Raw genomic sequence first — 19189 nt, 5'->3', positions numbered from 1 at the left:
ATAATTGTTTTATTTATTTGTTTATACTACTTTCAGAGAGGACTTATGCATCCTCCAATAAAAACACAGTATTATTCTAATCATTAACATTTATTAATAAATCCATCAAGTAATAAAGGGAGATAAAAAAGAGAAAAATTATAGCAGGCAGTGCACACTGAGAAAGCCTACAGTGTTGGCACAAAATTTGGCTCTGAGCATCACTGCAGCCACAGTGTAAGAAATTTAATATTGATTTAATGCAAATATTTTATGATAGTGATAGAGTAAAACCTCATTAACTTAATTAGGGAAAATCCATCTGAATTATAAAATCTAAATTATATCAGCATACCCTCAATTGTATTATTTTATGTTTATATGGGTTTATGAACCATTCCCTTTCAAATATGTGGGTAAGGAGATTCCTTTTAAAGAACAGATTAAAATAACTTTTAAGTAATATAATATATAATTTGTTTATTTATAAGTGAATGCTTACTAAAGTCTTTGATAGCCACAGGTACCTCAGAAGTATTCATTTTATATAACTTAAATAGTGCTTCTAAAATCTTACTTTCATAATTTAGCTATCAAAACTCTTCCTTAAAACAATTCAGAAATAATCTTTAATCTTTGGAACTTTAATCTTTGGAACTAACAGCACTTTACAATACAGCTCTCCAAAAATCATTACTGTGTTTAGCGATAATGATAATTAGTGTTAACATTGTTAGTTAATGACATTTTAAATAATGCAAATCTGAACCAGAGAGGTTTTATTTTATATTACTTTAGTTATCAAACATGTAAGGTGATGTTATCAAGGTGATAGAAATGACAGTATGATTCCACATATTCTTAGAATATTTTGGCTGAGTTTCAAGGTAGTTAAAATTTAGCTTATTGTGAAAATATATGAATTACATAAGAGAGACAGCATAGCACAGGCTCAGGAACCAGATTTTTGGGGTTTGAATATTAGCCCTGCCACTCGTTACCTGGGTGACCTTGGACAAAGTTGTTAACCTCTCTGTTCCTCTGTTGTTTTCATTTCTACAATGGGGGCATTAGGAGTGATGACCACATGTGATTGGTATGGAGGTTAAAGCACATAGCCACTTAACCATGTGAAATGTAATAAACACTCAGAAAGGTTAGCTAGTAGTAACACTTAAAGTTATTCTTTAATTAGTAGAACCATGCAACTACTTTAAACTGAATCTTAACATACCTAAATAAAAATTAAATCAAAACTAAAGTTAAAAATTTTCATATGCCAAAATAAAACTGATTCAGAAGGGAAAAGGGAAATGAACATAACATTTCTTGGGAACCTTATGTGCTAAGCTCCATGCTGTGCTCATTGTAGATGTTACACCCATTTAGTCCTCATGACAGTTCGACCAGGTAAGTATTATACCTGCTTGGAGATGAGAAAACAGTCTTAGAGAGATTCATGTGCCTAATGTCACAGCACTGATCATAGCAAAGCAGGATTCCAGCACAGGTCTCTCTTACCATTTCCACTGCCGTACTGCTGCATCTGGATTTCTCCCTATGCCATGTAGCATTGCGGAAGCATGTCCAAATCAAACTGCATACTTCAGGGCAATGCGTTTTACTCAAAGCAGTAGTTCTATTCGAAGGTTATAATGAAATGGTTGAAATGAGCACAAATTCATTTAATGTTTAATTATCTGAGATTTTTAAAACTTTGCTACTCATCTTTAACATTTATCCCACTTGTATTGTTCGTGTGTATATAAAATGTAGCATAATGATTTGCCCTTCCTAATTGATTATTTTGTCGTCTTTTTCCTTTTTTCTTTTGCTGTACTTGGGTTCATTCTGAAATATGACACTTCATTTGGCCCTTTGTGCTGTATGTCAGCGTCTTCAACTTTATGGATACCATTCTCCTACTAATAGTGTATGTACAATACTTTAAATGTTCTTTATGTATATAGCCCTCACCTGTTATACTTGATAATGTTATTTCTTTATATAAAGCTGTATCTGCTGTTTATTCATAGAATGTTTTAGAATTTATTGAATATAATACATGCAGTGAAGCCATAATGTTACATTTCATTCCTAGATTTATGCAAAGACTAAAATATGCAGAATAATTATGTATCTTTAACTTTAGATTGAAATAAGGAAAAGGTGAGTGTACAACAACTAAAACATAATAATTGAAATTTTATATTTTTTAGCAGTATTTGAAGAGTTATGTAGAGAGAGCAGATTCTCAGGCTATGTTCCTGCAGAACACAGGTATTTTATGAACCAGATCTATCCATCTTACGTACAGTCTTTGTTCAGTTCTAATAAAGAAATGTCTTAATGGATAGACTTTTTTTCATTTTCACTTTTCCTCACAATTTTTTTTAAAGCCTTTGTTTCCTGCTGTTTCCTCCGCTCTACACAGAAATCTGGTGTAAGCTGCTACTTGATATGTTTATATCAGTTTATCATATTATTTCTAAAGAGGATAATGACTTTCAGACTTGTCTTGAAAAAACTGTGAATTTCTGTAGATGAACTTCCAGTTGTACTCTTCTTCTTATGCTGAGCTTTCTTCTTTCTTTTGTCCTGAGGAAGTCAGCACTTTTGGTTAGCCCAGCTACTAAAGAAGGACAGGCCATGGCCCTTTTTGAATGTAAACATGTACAGTTCACTTGATTTCCCCAAGGATCCTTAAGCCTCCTACAAGCATCCCTCAGTTTATACAGATTGCATCATAGGAGCCCTTGAATTCAGGGTCACTGATTTAATATTATCCAGCTAAAAGTATTCTAGTTGTAGTGTACAATTCTAAAAGTAGGTGTGTTGCCTCCTATATTGGATAGGTAATCAAAATTCCCAACTATAAAAACTAATTCTTGTTATAGATTTAAACAGCTACTGGGGGCTGATCACCATAAACTAAACCCAAGATGTTTTTCCTTGTTATACAAAATGGACCTGGAATGGGTTGAGAAACAAGCCAAGTCCATAGGATCCATATAAATAATTTTGATTACTCATAAGATACTTTAAATTTTTTTCTACAGAAATCACTACTCTTTTCCATTAAGTAAAGCCTGTCATTTCCTTTAAATTTTTAAAGGATTACTCTTAATGATTTCTAAAATTTCTAGAATGTGTAAGATGAAAATCTCATAGATTATAATGTCATATGCCATACAATACCTAAGACTTTATGATTTTTTTTTTTTTTAGACGGAGTCTCACTCTGTCGCCAGGCTGGAGTGCAGTGGCACAATCTCGGCTCACTGCAACCTCCGACTCCCTGGTTCAAGTGATTCTCCTGCCTCAGCCTCCCAAGTAGCTGAGATTTACAGGCACACGCCACCACGCCCAGCTAATTTTTGTATTTTTAGTAGAGACTGGGTTTCACCATTTTGGCCAGGATGGTCTCGATCTCCTGACCTTGTGATCCACCCATTTTGGCCTCCCAAAATCCTGGGATTACAGGCGTGAGCTACCATGCCTGACCTATGATTTATTTTTCTAATGTAATATGTCATCATTGTATGAACCATTTTTCTAACTTTGACAATTTTTATTTTTCCCTTAATCTCATAAGAAATTTTCATATAGGGTGATTATACATTTTTTTAAAAAAATACATCTCAGAATAATGTTGCTAAAAGAAAATAGATGCTAATATTGCTCTAGTTTAAACTACATATGCAAATTGCAGTCATTAATGAGAATAATATTGAGAAGCAGACTTAAATCACAAATTTTATTTATATTATACCTGTTTAATAAAAAAATTATGATTTTTACATTTTATTGTGGTAGTATAGTTTTTCTTTATTTCATTTTATAGAAGACAGCTTTTATGTAAAATGCACACAATAAAGTGATGTAACTTAATGTCATTTTTACATACAGTCTTAAATGTTACAGGATTTTTCGACTCCATTATGAGTTTATTTGGTTAGATAAACTGTATCTCCTATACTAGAAAAATATTTGCTCAATAAGGAGTTGTTATTTTCATAAACTACAAGCAAACAAGGGAAATTCATTTACAATTAAAAAAATTCCAACAACCTGAAAATGTATATGAAATATCATTGATACTAGTATTATACAAAACTATTAGTATGGTGTTATGAATTAACTAGCAATTATCTGCTAGTTTCCAGAGTTGTAAATTAACTCAAGTATCTAATTTGAGTGTAGATCACAGAGCTGGATTTAAACTAAGAGATTTATAAGAGCCAGTTTCTACCTTTAGGAAGAAGTTTCCTCAGGGAAAGCAGTGACCCGCTTGGCTTTTTACCATGGAGATAGAGGTTCTGTGGTCCCTGTAGTGGACTGTTCCAAAATTTAATCACTCTTAACAGTAGATTATGCCTATTTTCTATCACAGTATTTCCTGCTACAGTATAAAACTAAGCATACACTTTCGTATTCTTGAAGACAGCTGTTACCTTATAACCTTTTCTGTTCCAAATAACCCTGATTCTTTTCATATTTCTCAAGTGGTCAACTCTTAATTTCATCATTGCACAGTGATGAAAAGAAGTACAAAAATTCAAAGGGATAAATAATGCCAAAAGTCAAGTACATTTGACTTTGGCATGCATTACAGGATTTTTTAAAAATAATATTCTTAATTCTCCTAGTTTCATTGCCGACAGAAAATATACCAGTTTTTATACTGATTCTTTGATGTATTTTGAGACTTTTTTATGGACTAAAACAATATCAGTATTCTTAAATGATCTGTATTTGAAAACAACGTGTGTTCTCCAATTTGGGGTACAGGATTGTAATATATACAAATATATATTACTAAGCATGTTACTTACGTGTTTTAAATCTTCTATGTCATTACTAATGTTTTTGTCTGCTTGATTTGTCAATTAGTATGTTAAATTATATGTTACAATAGATTTGTTAACTTTTACTTACAGTTTTCTTAATTTTTGTTTTATATATTTTGAATTGTTACCTGTATAAGATTATAGATTATTTATATCGTCTTAGTGAATTGAGTCCTCTATTATATCCTATCCCTAGATCTCTAGAAATGTTTTTTGCCTTAGAATCTCTTTCAGTTATCAGAATAAATATACTACCTACCTCTATTTTACTGTTTTATACCACTTTCTTTTTTTTCTGTAGTGATGATGAAACTTTTCCTGATTTTTAAAAATATATTTTAGTTCAGGAATTTTCTATAATTAAAATGTAAATATACGGTAAAATAAATAATGATAAAATTATAACCACCATACAGATGAAGAAGTAAAATACTGACATATACCACGAATCCCCTTCATGTGTATCCCCACTCATAATCCCTCAATGTCTGTCTTTTTTTTTTTTTAAAGTTTAAACTATACATTTATTATGAAAAATCTGAAATTATAAGAACATTAAGTACACAAAGGTTTTCAATACAAGACATAGGAATTTTCCAAAGTTTTGTGATTCTGGGAGTCAAAACACAAGATATACTATTTATAAAAAATTTAAAATATATTCTTTGGCATACAATCACTTGTAAATTAATCAGTCACAATTGATAGTTATCAATTGTGATTATAAACCTACAGAATATTATTGTTGAAAGTATCAAATAACAAAAAAACTTTCCTTCAAGCCTCAATGTCTTTCAAAAGATAAACACAATCATGACTTTTATGTAAATCACTTACTTGCTTTGTTCTATGGTTTTAACACCTACTTATGCATCCTAAACAGTATAGTTTAGTTTTACCCCTTTTTGTAGTTTATATAACTGGCATCATGTTATATGAATGTTTCTGTCTCTTGTTTCCTGGGCTCAACAAATCATGATGGCCAGTTTCATCTGTGTTGTATGTAGTCCTAGTTAATTCACTTTTTTTGCTGTAAACAGTGGCTTTCAAGCATTGTGGTCTGTGATCCCATTACATTGTCGAAAGTTGTTGAGGATCCAAAAGAGATTTTGTTTACATAGGTTATATATTGTATATTTACCGTATTAGAAGTTAAAACTGAGATTTTAAAAATATTAGTCTATTTTAAAACAATAATTTAAAAACTCATATGTTAACATAAACTTTTTAATTTAGAAAAATAACTTCAAAAATGTAGTGAGGAAAGTGATATTGTTTTACGTTTTTTGCCAATCTCTTTAATGTCTGGCTTACCAGAAGACAGCGGGTTTCTCATAGCTGTTTTGCATTCAATCTGTTGCAGTATGTTATTTTGGCAATAAATACTGTCAGTTGTTTACTTTGAAGTGACAGGCTCTCGCTTGGTTCATTTTCAAAAAAATGTCTGCCACATACTGAAATCTGAATAACCATGGTTTGTCTATTAGTTGTTCTTTCAAGTAAAAGCGGTGGCTCATGAAAAAAGTGGCTAGTTCAGCTTGCAACACAAATCATCACACAGGTGTTCTTTCTGAAGACAACCATGGTACTTGAGTATGCAGCAGTAGTGCTGTATGCACACTTCCTGTTCCTTCACACTAAATATTTAAAAAAATTCATTCTTCTATGCCTCTTAATTTCTCCTTAACAGTTTGCCATATTTTTATCTTTTCATGCTATTCTTCATATTTATCTTCCGGTTCATTAATTCTACTAGAGATATATGTAATCTGATGTTAAATTTCAGTGGTTAAATTTCTAAGAGTTTTACTTGGCTGTTTTTCCAAGAGTACAACAATTTTCAATAGTCTGTTTTTTCCTGAATAATCCTTTCAGATCTAGCTTCATATTTTTCAAAGTTAGCAAAGTTATTTTGCATTTTATATCTAACTATTTCAGTGTTGGGAGTCTGCACATCTGGTTCTGTTGTTTCTGCTGGCTCTCACTTAGGGTGGCTTATGTTCTTTTGTCTTCAGCGGTTTTGTGTTGTGAGCATACAATTGTTGTTGTCTCTGTTCCGATTCTTTGAGGACTAGATAAAGGATATGTTCTTCCTGGGAGGATTGTGTTCAGTTTTTTTTTCTTTTTGTCCTGTGATATACCTAGGGTGCAGTCCCATGTCACTTTAAATAACAAGTCTCAGATGACAGTTTTTAGGGCCATGGTTGTCATGGTGACATGAAGTACAAAGGTACAGTTTTAATTTGTGTGTGTGTGTTTGTGTTTAAATATCACTAATAGCAAAGACAGTGTACTTTACTGTCTGTTCCTATGGATTGTTACTTTATTTTCCCCTAGTTTGTTTAATCTCTGAATAGAACCTTCTTAGACCCTTTATTCAGACAGGGTATTTGGCTGTCTGAACACGGGCAACTTTAGGGAGCCATTATTCTGCTTACCACAGTGATATATTAACCATCTCTAAATCAATCTTCTTTCCTCCTAACTTCCTTTTTCACTCCTTTCCTCCTTCCCTCTTTATTTCCTTCTTTCCTTCCTCTCTTCCTTTTTTGTCTCTTCCTTTCTTGCTACCTTCCTCCCTTTCAGTCATATGTGGCATGGAATGCCTTGAAAGGGATCCTGCTTTGGCTCAGCCAAAAAGGCATTGGGCACTTTTGACCAAAACTACAAAGTTTACGGAAGTTCTATCAAAAACAGACTGTGAACTTAAGCAAAAAATGTGTCAGACTTACAGGACACACTACATCCAGGACATCATTTTGCCTATGCCTTTCATTTGTGAAGTTCTGGGCTACCTATCTGTATATTCTTTTACCTCTTTTAATGAAGGTCTACACACTTAACATGACATCTGGTAAAGGGGCCAGTAGCTCACATAGCAAACAAAGATAACAGAGAAAACTTTGGGAAGTCTTTGCGTATTGGCCTATTTACATATCAAAGCATCATAGTTGTCTGTTTCACAGCCATCACAGTGCCCAGTTACACCTGGGCATTTTTCTCTATCAGCGTTTCCTTACTTAGCCTGTATGCATAGATATGTTCTGGTTTTATATTTGCTTTGCATTTCTTGCTATTAAAATCTAGTCTGACTTTCATTGCTACTTTAAGCTTATGTAAAATATCCTTATTGTATTATATTTTCCTGGTGATAAAAATTCCTACTAGTTTGCATATTCTGAGAATTTACTCTGAACTTCATCATTCAAATTGTTGTTTAAAAAATTTAAAACTGTCTCCAGAACAGATACGTACATAAGAATCAGTGAGTGTAGCAGGCATATCACTGATTTATTAGCTGTTTTTTCCTGCAGCAATAGTTGCTGTAAGGATATTGTTTCTGCCCTCTGAAACTTTGTAATTATTTAAAAGATGATGTAAGATAAAACAAAAACAAATATATCCAGTTACAGCAATTCAGTAGTATATTCTAGCATAATTTAATCCCCGAGGCTAAATGATGAACCAGAAAGCTTTCTGCGGCAGGACACTTGTAAAACTGTTACGTTCTAAATAAGACTTTTTAAATTCGAAAAGTTGTATATTATCCTGATAGATAAATACACATTTTCAAAATATTTTCAAATATAGGAAAGCAAGAAGAAAATTAAAAATATCCTAACCCCAACATTTGGAGATAATTAATATATTTACTTCTTTTTCTTGCCCACAAAATATATGGTTGGTTAAACTAATTTTAGCTTTTAATATGTTATAAATATATTTGTGTGTGTGTGTGATGGTGGACACTATTTGGAAGTAAGGATGAGGCATGGCTTCACAAAGTGAATCGTTCCTGCTACTCTTCTAATAATAGTGCACAGTAAGCCGTATTTTCTAGTTTGGTGGGTTTAACAATCCCTTTCTTTATCAAATATTAACCTTCTGAGTTGAAGTTTTAAAATGCATCCACATTCAAAATGTGTAAATAATATTTTCAGATCAAGCATTTGATCTAGCTGGTATTTACTGAGGTTATTCCATATGTATGTAAAAGAAAATGAACTGTATTAGTTCTGTATTTAGCTAGTTTTAGCTGTTTAGTTTATTACTGCTTAGTTAAAGCTTATATCATTATAAAGGGAGTGATGCAGATTCTCTGTCAATTTGCTACATTTATAGTTACGGTAATATTTATGTCTGTGTTATTTAAATAGTTCCTGCTAAATAATACTTTATTAACATTTTATAAAGATTTTATTAAAATATAGGCAGTGGGCAGTGTTTCTAGTTAGTAATAGTGAATTAAAACTTAGAGGACCTTTGAAATAATTCCTAGATGCATATAAATTTTTTAGTAGCACTGGACTGTTAAAGATTAAGGCAAAATGAAAGAAAGAAAAGTTCTGTTTTCATCCAGTCACTCTTGAGTATACCATGCAGCATTTCATCTCACATTAACCAAAAGATCGCCTGAGAAACTGTGAAATCTTCCCTGATAAATCCTGACAGAAACTGGGTTTGATTATTTTTGTTTATGGGGATCCAAGTTAGGCTTGCAGTTTGACATCTTCCTAAGAGTGATTTGACTACACTTCTTAATTTACACTTCCTGGTATCTCCTTCAGACTACCCTGTTCTCAGATAGAATTTAGTATCCTGTCCTTGTAATAAAGATTAAGAAGTACCTTAACCATTCACAATAGAAACACCTGCCAAATCTCAAGTAGTTTTGAGTGCTTTGACTTAAAACAAGCCTATTTCTTGTTGACAAGTTTGGGATGAATTTAAACTTTGTTTCTGTAAAGTATAGATAAGGTTATTTTGAATCTTTGATACACTAGCAAGATGTATGATAGCCAACAATAATTTATCTTTTAATAGATTGCTACAAAATTACCAAAATTTTTCCCAGACAAATTTAGTTCACACAAGGTGTGAATAGAATTTTTTTCACCCTTTCTCAGAAGTTATACACGTTTCAGTAGAAGGGCAGAAGGAGAGATCGGAGAATTTGATTCTTTTCGACAAAGCTACATTGTACTTAGAAATAGTGGTTATATACCATTACACCTTTGAAAGTGTGTGAGTTACCAGCAGTGTAATACAATACTGTCGTGCACAGCAGAAAACAAAACAAACAAGAAAAAAAGGTAAGCTAATGTGTTTCCTTTGCAAGGTTGGTTAGATTTAAAGTGTATAAATTATCATTTTTTGTGACTATTCTTTAGATTTCAGTTGTGCTTCTTAAAACTTCTACAGGTTCTTAAAACAGATGCTGAGGAACTTGTCTCCAGAAGCTATTGGGATACACTGAGACGTAACACAAGCCAAGCACTGTTTTCAGACCTCGCAGAGGTATAATTAAGCCTCAACAAGGTCCTTGTACTATTTGCCATCTTGTTAATCTAGTCCTCATTTCATTTTAGAGTCACAGTGATGAAACCCAACATGTGTGTTACATTTTCCATTTTTTTAGTACAGCAAAAATTACTGTATATAAACTGTGTATTTGAATACATCAGCTTTGACAGTTCAACTTAATTAAAAGGAAATGGCATTTTTTTTTTTACGTAAGGATCACTATGTAGAAATTAGAATATATGTATTTTAAAGTTTCACTGAATCTTTTAGGCTTACAATTTACCATGTTACATGAAATTGTGTCTAAATTTCACAAATTTAGAATACCAAGGACACTGCTGAAATGTTTCCCCCAATAAAAGATACCTGACTCTTCAGAATTATGTTAGATTTAAACAAATTTCCCAGTATTGATAGTGAGTGGCTTACCAAGGGCCCGGGGTATGGGAGTTTGAGAAAGTATGGTAGTAGGAACAGCCAGTCAAGGAAGGGAGGGATATTTTACCTTGACATTAAGATTGCCAGTACATAGTGAAAATAAAAAGCAGACTGACTTTATTTCAGTTTTATTACCGTTTTTGAATTTCGTACAGATCTGTATCTTACTGCTGCACTGGAGTAGACTGCTTCCATTATCCCATTCCTATGACACTGTCAATAGGGATTTCTAGTTTTTCAAGATGGGCCATATCTTAGAAACACTGTTTTGTGTTTCTTATTAAGAATTTTTCCTAAGAACTTTATTAGAGGCAGCTAGCAGCCTTGCCAGAAAAGACTTTTCATAAATACTGAGATTTATTTTTCATTATCTCTTTCTCTTTAAAGTGGGCTTCTCATTTCTTTTTCTAGACTTTATTTTTAACTTTTAAAAGTTACACCTAAAAATATCTGAAGAAGTAAACTGCAATCACTTGTGACTTCTGTTATCCATGTATACAGTGTTACTCTATTGACATATCTAGACTAGGGCAAACACTTCAAAATGTTAATTTTGTCACCCTTGCTCAATTTTTAAAGTCCCAAAGCAAATAAAGTATTTTGTCCTATGTTTAATATGTCTGTGATATATAAATGTGATGTAATTACGACCAACAATTACCTTTTAAAATTACCCTTTAGATATGAACCATGTTTAGGTATGACATGGCAGATGTTCCATTTACAGATATTCTAGAAGCACTTTATTTTATAATCATTTATGTAGGTACATTGTAGTAGTCAGCGCTTAAAAATAATAGCAACTGGGAACATTACCTCTTAGAGTCCCTACAAGTCAACTGTGTCCTAGCTTCCATGCTTCAAATCAACGGTCATATCATTGTTGTCTCTCCCCATACTAGAGTATCCGCCTTCCAGCCTCCAACCATCTTAATCCCATTTAACTCTGGTAGACATTCTCAGGTAGACAAAATCTGCTAATTAGATATTGAATTTAACTTAAATCTTGGTAAGTTTAATATCAGAAAACCAGTCAGGTCGTGTGTACTCAGAGAATTATATGATTTGTTTAAGATCTTTGGAAAATGTATATGGTTCTATTGTAGATAGGCTGAAGCTGGTGGGCTTTTACAGAGCTAATTAATTCTGCACACCTCTTCCCAACTCAACACTGTGTGACACCCCCTTTGGTACTTGAAAGTGGCTGTAATTGGAGTATGAATATCACAGAAACTGGCCAATGTTACAAATCGGCCTTTTTTTTTTTTTTTTATTCTGGACAACTCAGTTTGCCAGCACACTATTGGCTGTAATTAATCCACATACTGATTCTAAGCTGCTAAATTAATGAATGAATTGAATCAAATTCCCTGAAAGTAAATCTGATAGAGAGAAGAAAGAAAGGAAAAAGAGGAAAACAAAACAAAACTTAAATATCATGTTCCAAAGTAAAATAATTACTTGGGGAGTATCTGTTACTACTCTCCCACATTAGAATAATAATTGAGAATGAACTACAGTTCAGTTACAACTAATTATATAAATCCTTATAGGTTACTGTGAATACCAGTGGAATACAGAACTGTTTATAGTATTAGTATTTCAGGATTCAAATTGGTTCAGAAAGAAGGCTTGGAAATCTATTTGTTATTTGTATTTATTTGTTATATATTTAATATGTAATTACTGAGATAAAATCTCTAAATATTATAGGGAAATTGGATATTAGCCCCTCATATTCTAGTCTGGAGCTGCTTCTAACCATAGGTTTTTAAAATTACAGTAAAACTCTGTTTCTCCAATTACTGTGAAACCATGTAAGGAAAATTTGAGTATCATAGCTAAGACCACTTTCTAACCAAAATCATATATAATAAATTCTTAGTGCAGTATGATGAGTATATTATGCAACTGTTGAATACAGTCTGTCAGTGTCAAAATTATAAATACTATTTTGAGTTCTACAGATGAAATGTAAAATTTTGCTTTCAATTTGTGTTCAATTACATATTCTTGTTAAATTTCAATAGGTTGTTCAAAAACTTTATTAACAAAGTGAAAAGTTTGAAGATTTCCTCCAGTCCTTGGATATTTCATAGGGTTGTTATCACATTATAATCAATAAAAATATGTTAAAAGAATATTTTTAAGCCCTTTAATAGTTTGATATATTTATATTTCATGCAAGTTTGTTTATTTTATTTTTGATGAAATCATTTTAAATAGTTTTTAATCAAAGCAAAGTAAGATAATGTCCTTTGTATAAATGGCCCACGGGGTTCTTTTGTGGCTTTTTCTCCCTTCATTATGAAAACACCCGAATTCAGTTTATTTTAACAATAAGCACAAGAATCACAGGATTAAAGTCTCTATTTTTGTCTCAATCCTTGGGTGATGTAAGTTACGTAAACTGTTAGAATACCAAGGACACTGGTGTGGTTTTCAGTGACTGAGCAGTACTCTGTTTCTCTGAGTGGGGGAAAAGTTTTCCCCATTTTCATTTTCATCTCTCTGTTGTCACTGTTACTTATGCCTCACTGGATCTGGATTATCTGGATAAGTGCAACATACATCTCATAAGATTTTGATGCTGAAAGACTGTTAAGTGAAGATCTCTGCTCAGTGGGCATGACAAAAACTGGCTGAATGAGGTTATTATTTAAAACCTGTAGACAAAGCCATCTTATTTTAGTATACTGTGTCTTGAAAAGGACATCTCACACTTTAAGAAAACATTCCTTAATTATGTTATCTGAATTTACTAACTTTTGGTGTTCTTGTAACCACTCATTTTAAGGCTTTTTTTCCAGATGTATATAATAATGTAATTTCAACAGCAAAAAAGAAGTAAGAGTGTACGATGTAAAAATCTTTTTTTATTACAATTCAACATTCTTCTTTTCTTTTCTTTCCTTTTTTTTTTTTTTTTTTTTTGAGACGGAGTCTGGCTGTGTTGCCCAGGCTGGGGTGCAGTGGCGCTATCTCAGCTCACTGCAAGCTCAGGCTCACTGCAAGCTCAGGCTCACTGCAAGCTCCGCCTCCAGGGTTCATGCCATTCTCCTGCCTCAGCCTCCCGGGTAGCTGGGACTACAGGCGCCCGGCTGATTTTTTGTATTTTTAGTAGAGACAGGGTTTCACCGTGTTAGCCAGGATGGTCTCGATCTCCGGACCTCGTGATCCACCCACCTTGGCCTCCCAAAGTGCTGGGATTACAGACGTGAGCCACTGCGCCTGGCCTCAACATTCTTATCTTTTCTGTCTTGTCTAGTCCCTTTTCAGTGTCCTGAAATATATTTGATAAAAATACATAATAACAGCTAACCCTTAGTAAGCATTTACAGTACACTAGTCACAGGGCTAAATGATTTAAATGTGTTATCTCATCCTTACCGCAAGCCTTTGGGATAGATACTATTATTCTTCCTTAAGATAGTGATGTCCTCGAGAGATTAACTTCTGTAAGGTCACTTAAATAACGAGAAGTGTCTGGATTCAAAGCCAGCAATCTGACTCTTAAACTCATCTTATTTGCTCACCACAATACTGGCTATTTGTGAAGTAAGCAACTTTTTCAAAACCACCATTTCCCCGTTCTGATCTGCTCTGTCTCCTTTCCTCTCACCCCATTCCTCTAGCTTCCGGACAGAAGCAAGAGCCTCTACTCTTATGCTCCACTCAGGCGTGGAATAACCTCTGAAATAGTTCCTCCTACTACTAATTTAAACTGATAATAAGATAATAACCTTATTAAGCTAGACTCTATTAAATCACAAAAAGAGTGCCTATAATTAATATCAGATTTCTTTTTTCCTGAAAGTTATTTGCATCTTATGACTACTAATAAGAACATTTGTTTACTTATGTTTTAACTTTATCCACAAAATTGTTGTTATGGTTAGGATTGTTCCCATTTTATAGATAAGAAAGCTGAAGGTAAAAAAAAGTCAGTGACCCAGGTCTTCTGATTTTAAATCTTGTTCTGTTAGAGCAGGCTGCCTCTTCAACTTAAAGTTCTGGGGAAAGTAATGCCTTTTAGAGCTACTCCAATTATACTAGTCTCCTCTCACTTATGGATCCCTAAAAGACTGGCACCACTAATATTCCTCAACTTTCATAAGAAGCTTGTTCAAGAAGATGCATTTAAAACATAGTATGTGACACTTGGCTACCTGGCTGTATTTTTTTTTCTCCTGGCAAACAGATCAAACCACTATCAAATCCTCAAAGAAGTTGGTGTTAATTGTAGACAACTTCTCAGGTATCACAGCTATGGAGGATACTTGGGATTTCTCAGCAGATTAAACTGAGAAGTAGTAGTAGAGATCTACCAAACCAATGATAAGGAGGTTATATGCTGGAATGATTAGGAAAATCTAAACTAAATTACTTAAATGTAAGTAGAATATTTAAACTATTACTAAAGAATGTCAACAGTTTTACATAATTTAAAGTATAGATATCCTACACGCTGGAGTTTTTAAGACAAATGTGAATAATTAGTCACTTTAGAAACAGATTTTAATGCATTAAAAGGGGACATGTGCAGGGGAAATCAGATGTGGTCTCTGTTACTCCATGTTAATCATTAAAAAAGAAGCAGATTTGGTCCATGGAGAAAGGAAATAAAGATTTAACAAATGTTATGAAGGATAAAATTGCCATCTTTATGAAAGATTAGGAAGAGGGGCTGTGAGGAATCAAAGGAATATGAAAATTTAGTGTATGGATGAAGGAGACTTTTGGTCAGCAGCCACAGAAGACTGATCCCTTGTAGAGAAGTATTTGTTTTCTGTCTTATGTTTTCTATGGAGTACTGTCAGGGTTCTGGACAAAAAGTAATAAGACTATGTGCCTATCTACAGCTATTTTTCTTGAATAAAAAATAGGATTATTTAAACTCTTTTTTTCACATTTCCTAGGATGATGTATAGGAAAGTTACAATCCTTTGAATTTTATGCTTTTTGTACCTAAGTTTATGAAATGAGTTAATGGCCAACTGGAGAAGGAAGGAAGGAAGGGAAGGAGAGAAAAGGAAGATCTATAAAGCTACATTAAAGGAAGGTGGATGATTTTCATAGGCCATTATATTTTATAAGGACTATAACCAAGCAGTTTTAAGAAAATACTTGGAACTTAGTTTGTTAAGTTGAGTGGGAAAGGAAAAGTCTCCGGAATTAATTTTTTATCCATTTGACAAGTTATGTAAGACTTTGAAAAAATTGTAGATCATATAAATTTTTAAGATCATATTATTACTTTAGTTTTTCTGTTTCCAAATACAGTATCCATTAAAGTATCATAATTACAGAATATAATGGTTAAAGGAAGCTGTTTTGTGAAGCTTGGGACCATTCTTGTGTCAGCCCCATTTATTCAATATCTCTTTGGAACATCATTTAAAAAAAATAATTTTTCAGATTGATTAGGAAAATCCAAACTAAATTACTTGAATAAAAATAGAATATTTAGATGATTATTAAAGGATTTCAATTATTTTAGATAATTTAAAAGATAGACTGCTATATGCATAATTTGAGATTGAACATTTCTTATATCTTCAAAATTTTTTGAGTACAAAGATCAGTTTCATTCAAAGTTCGATTACTAAAATGTGAGCTTTATTTTAACTATAATTGCATGTATTAATATGCCTGTGTTTTTCATTCCAATATTAATATATTTACATTGTTGATGTTTGTATGTCGATAACAAAATTATTTGAGAGATATTGGGTATCCCTATTCTGTTTCGTTTATTGAAGCTAACTTTCAAATTGTGATTTATTTTTAAGCGTGCTGATGACATCACAAGTTTAGTAACAGATACTACACTTCTTGTACACTTTTTTGGAAAGAAAGGAAAAGCTGAGCTCAACTTTGAAGATTTTTATAGGTGAGCTTATTTTTATATTTGTATTAAAAATTTTTAGCCTACTGAAATCAGAAGGATCTTTACACATTGTCTAGTACAGCAATACTCACCTCCTTTGTTACTTTAATCTTAAATAAGATCCTCTGTATAATACCCACATTTATCAGTACCTACATACCAGTAGTTATATTGATAATTATAACAGGAAGTTACTGAACGATTTTTTAAAATTCCAGATATCTGAATTGTTATCTTCTATATAGTCAGAAGAAAGTATGTTGCCAATTCCTTGTCTCAATAAGCTGCAGTGATAATAACAAGTAGTTTAAGTATCATTACTACTCTGCAAGATACTTTTGTTATCACCAGGTTATAGATGAGGAAACTACACCCCTGAAAGGCCAGGTTATTTGCCCCAGGTGCTACCATCATTAAGTGGTAAAGCCTCACAGATCCTGTGCTCTTTTCATTCTCATTTACAGGGAGGAACTTTGTTAATCTTTGTGTCATCATACAATTATTTCCATGTAACCTTTTCTGGGACAGTGAGTATTTCATCATCTCCTGTTATCATAACTCTTTATTTATCTTTTTATTCTTTATTACATTTTTTTGTCGTAGATTCATGGATAATCTCCAAACAGAAGTTCTAGAAATAGAATTCCTTTCCTACTCTAATGGAATGAATACCATCAGTGAAGAAGATTTTGCTCATATTCTTTTACGATATACAAATGTGGAAAATACGTCAGTATTTTTAGAAAATGTGCGTTACAGTATACCTGAAGAAAAGGTATCTCATCCTCATATTTAGTTGGTTATGTTACTGTTTTGTAATATGTGCCTATAAAACACATTGCCGTTTTGTTAGTTCTTTTGCTTCTCTGTGGATTAAACGATATCTTGGATATATTTCATTCTGTGTCCTAAGTGCTGTGGCTACACTTTCAAAAATAAATTAATTGTAAATTCTGGGTACATATCTACATTTTTCTTAGGTATTTTGAAACTCGTTTAGGCTACTACCAATTGTTTTATTCAAATTAACAATATCATTTTTCAGGAGAATTCCACTTAGCTATATGCTTTGACCACTACCTAAACATCACCTCATAAAAAAGTTTATGTTGACATCATTTCTGTCACACTCTATTCCTTTCCGTAACACCCTTAATAAAAGGTCATTTGAAGACCACCATTGATGAGTGAGTGATCTTATCATCAGCTGAAGTGAAGTTTTTCAAAGAGTTTGGATGGCAGGAATGGTTAAGAACCTGGGACAACTGATTGTCTATTTGTTTAGTAACAAATGTGTTGTCAGCGCTTCTGAACAGTTGCATTATCTAGTGGTATTTGAATGCATCACTGCAACCAAATAGAACTAGTGTTACAAGTACCTCTTCAAGCCTGGGATGTTTTAGATATATTGCCTTCTATTTGTGTTTAGACAAGGATCAGGTTAATCATCCAAGAAAAACTTGCAAATAGTTTTACTTTGTTTAGAATGGATACACTGTGACAATGTTAACAGTTCTCCATTTCCTCTAAGGAATGGAAAAAAAAAAAAAAAAAAGACGATACATTTGGCAATTAGTTTATGGTATCTCTGAATTAGAGTACTTTTTATCTGTTTTTCATGTTAAATGGAATTTTTCCAATTCATAGGTACTTCCATAAAAATAAATATTGAAAATTGTACTACCTCAGTAGTGCAATTTTTCCAGCTACTGGTGTATTACTTAGTGCCTTGAATCTGCATTTTTTTTTGTTTTTATTAAATGGAAACATTAAAATCTGTAACTTAAAAGGTTAAGTTTTTTAAAGTTAAATCAGTTTCTGAACAATTCCAATTTCTAGATGTATCTTAAGCACCACAAATGATTACTTGTAGAAATGGAAAATTTTGCACATGAACCAAAATTAATTGATTCTCACTGATTTTGATTTTTTTTTTTTTTTCTACATTATCTCATCAATCCTCAGAGCAGCCTTCCAGGCTTGACAGCGTTCTTTGGCATCTCTCTTTACAACAGTGGAAGCTGAGGCTTTCAGATACTTAGACCCTTGTCCAAGGATTCAAATCCAAGGCTTTCTAAGCCAGTGATATTCTTACTACGCTCCACTTATGTCTTTCCCTTCCTTCCACCTACTTAACTCTTCCCCTTCTTTCCATCTCTCATCTCCTTGTCTCCAGAAGAGTAACAGCTACTAATGTTTGAATAGCACTTTACATTTCTAAATTACTTTCATTTTCATTTGTTTACCTAGCAGATATTTATTGAGCATCTACTATTTGCTTGGCTTTATTCCAACCACTGGGGCTAAAGTGGCAACATAAGCAAAGTCCTTCTCTCATGGAAATATATCTTAGTGGAGAGACAAAATAAACAAGAAAAAAAACAACATACTTTCAGATACTGATAAATGTTATGAAAGGGAGCAAGAGTCATGGGGACTGGAAAAGAAAGTAGACTGTCAGGAAGGGCTTTGCTGAAGAGTGAAAAGGTAGCTTCTGGGGAGAGACTATGAAGAATGACCTATGCAAAGTTCTGGGTAAAGTCTTCCAGGTAGAGGTAACAGCAAATGCCAAGGACCTGAGGACAGAGAAGCTCAGTTTATTTGAGAAAATGCCAAAAGTTAAAGTAAGTGGACAGGAAAATTGCAGATGAGTAAGGAAAGGTGGATATGGGTCAAATCTTTTAAGATTCTGTAGGCTAAGGTAAGAAGTTTAGTCTTTTTTTTTTTT

The 19189-nt window shown here is 32.8% G+C and overlaps 1 protein-coding gene across 1 annotated transcript in view; it reads left to right on the top strand.

The window, feature by feature from the left end:
- The window catches only part of MICU3 (mitochondrial calcium uptake family, member 3), a gene marked incomplete at its 5' end in the record, with an annotated part of 96474 nt that overhangs the window by 59187 nt on the left and 18098 nt on the right, over positions 1-19189 (top strand). Inside the window, 4 exons of the mRNA XM_011935082.1 lie at positions 1874-1912; positions 10032-10127; positions 16364-16464; positions 17065-17236. Coding sequence (XP_011790472.1) covers positions 1874-1912; positions 10032-10127; positions 16364-16464; positions 17065-17236 — 408 coding nt within the window. The remainder of the gene's footprint in view (positions 1-1873; positions 1913-10031; positions 10128-16363; positions 16465-17064; positions 17237-19189) is intronic.

The sequence above is a fragment of the Colobus angolensis genome, unplaced genomic scaffold, assembly GCF_000951035.1.
Source record: "Colobus angolensis palliatus isolate OR3802 unplaced genomic scaffold, Cang.pa_1.0 Scaffold14, whole genome shotgun sequence".
Lineage (NCBI taxonomy): Eukaryota > Metazoa > Chordata > Mammalia > Primates > Cercopithecidae > Colobus > Colobus angolensis.
This window is presented reverse-complemented; position numbering and strand designations above follow the sequence as displayed.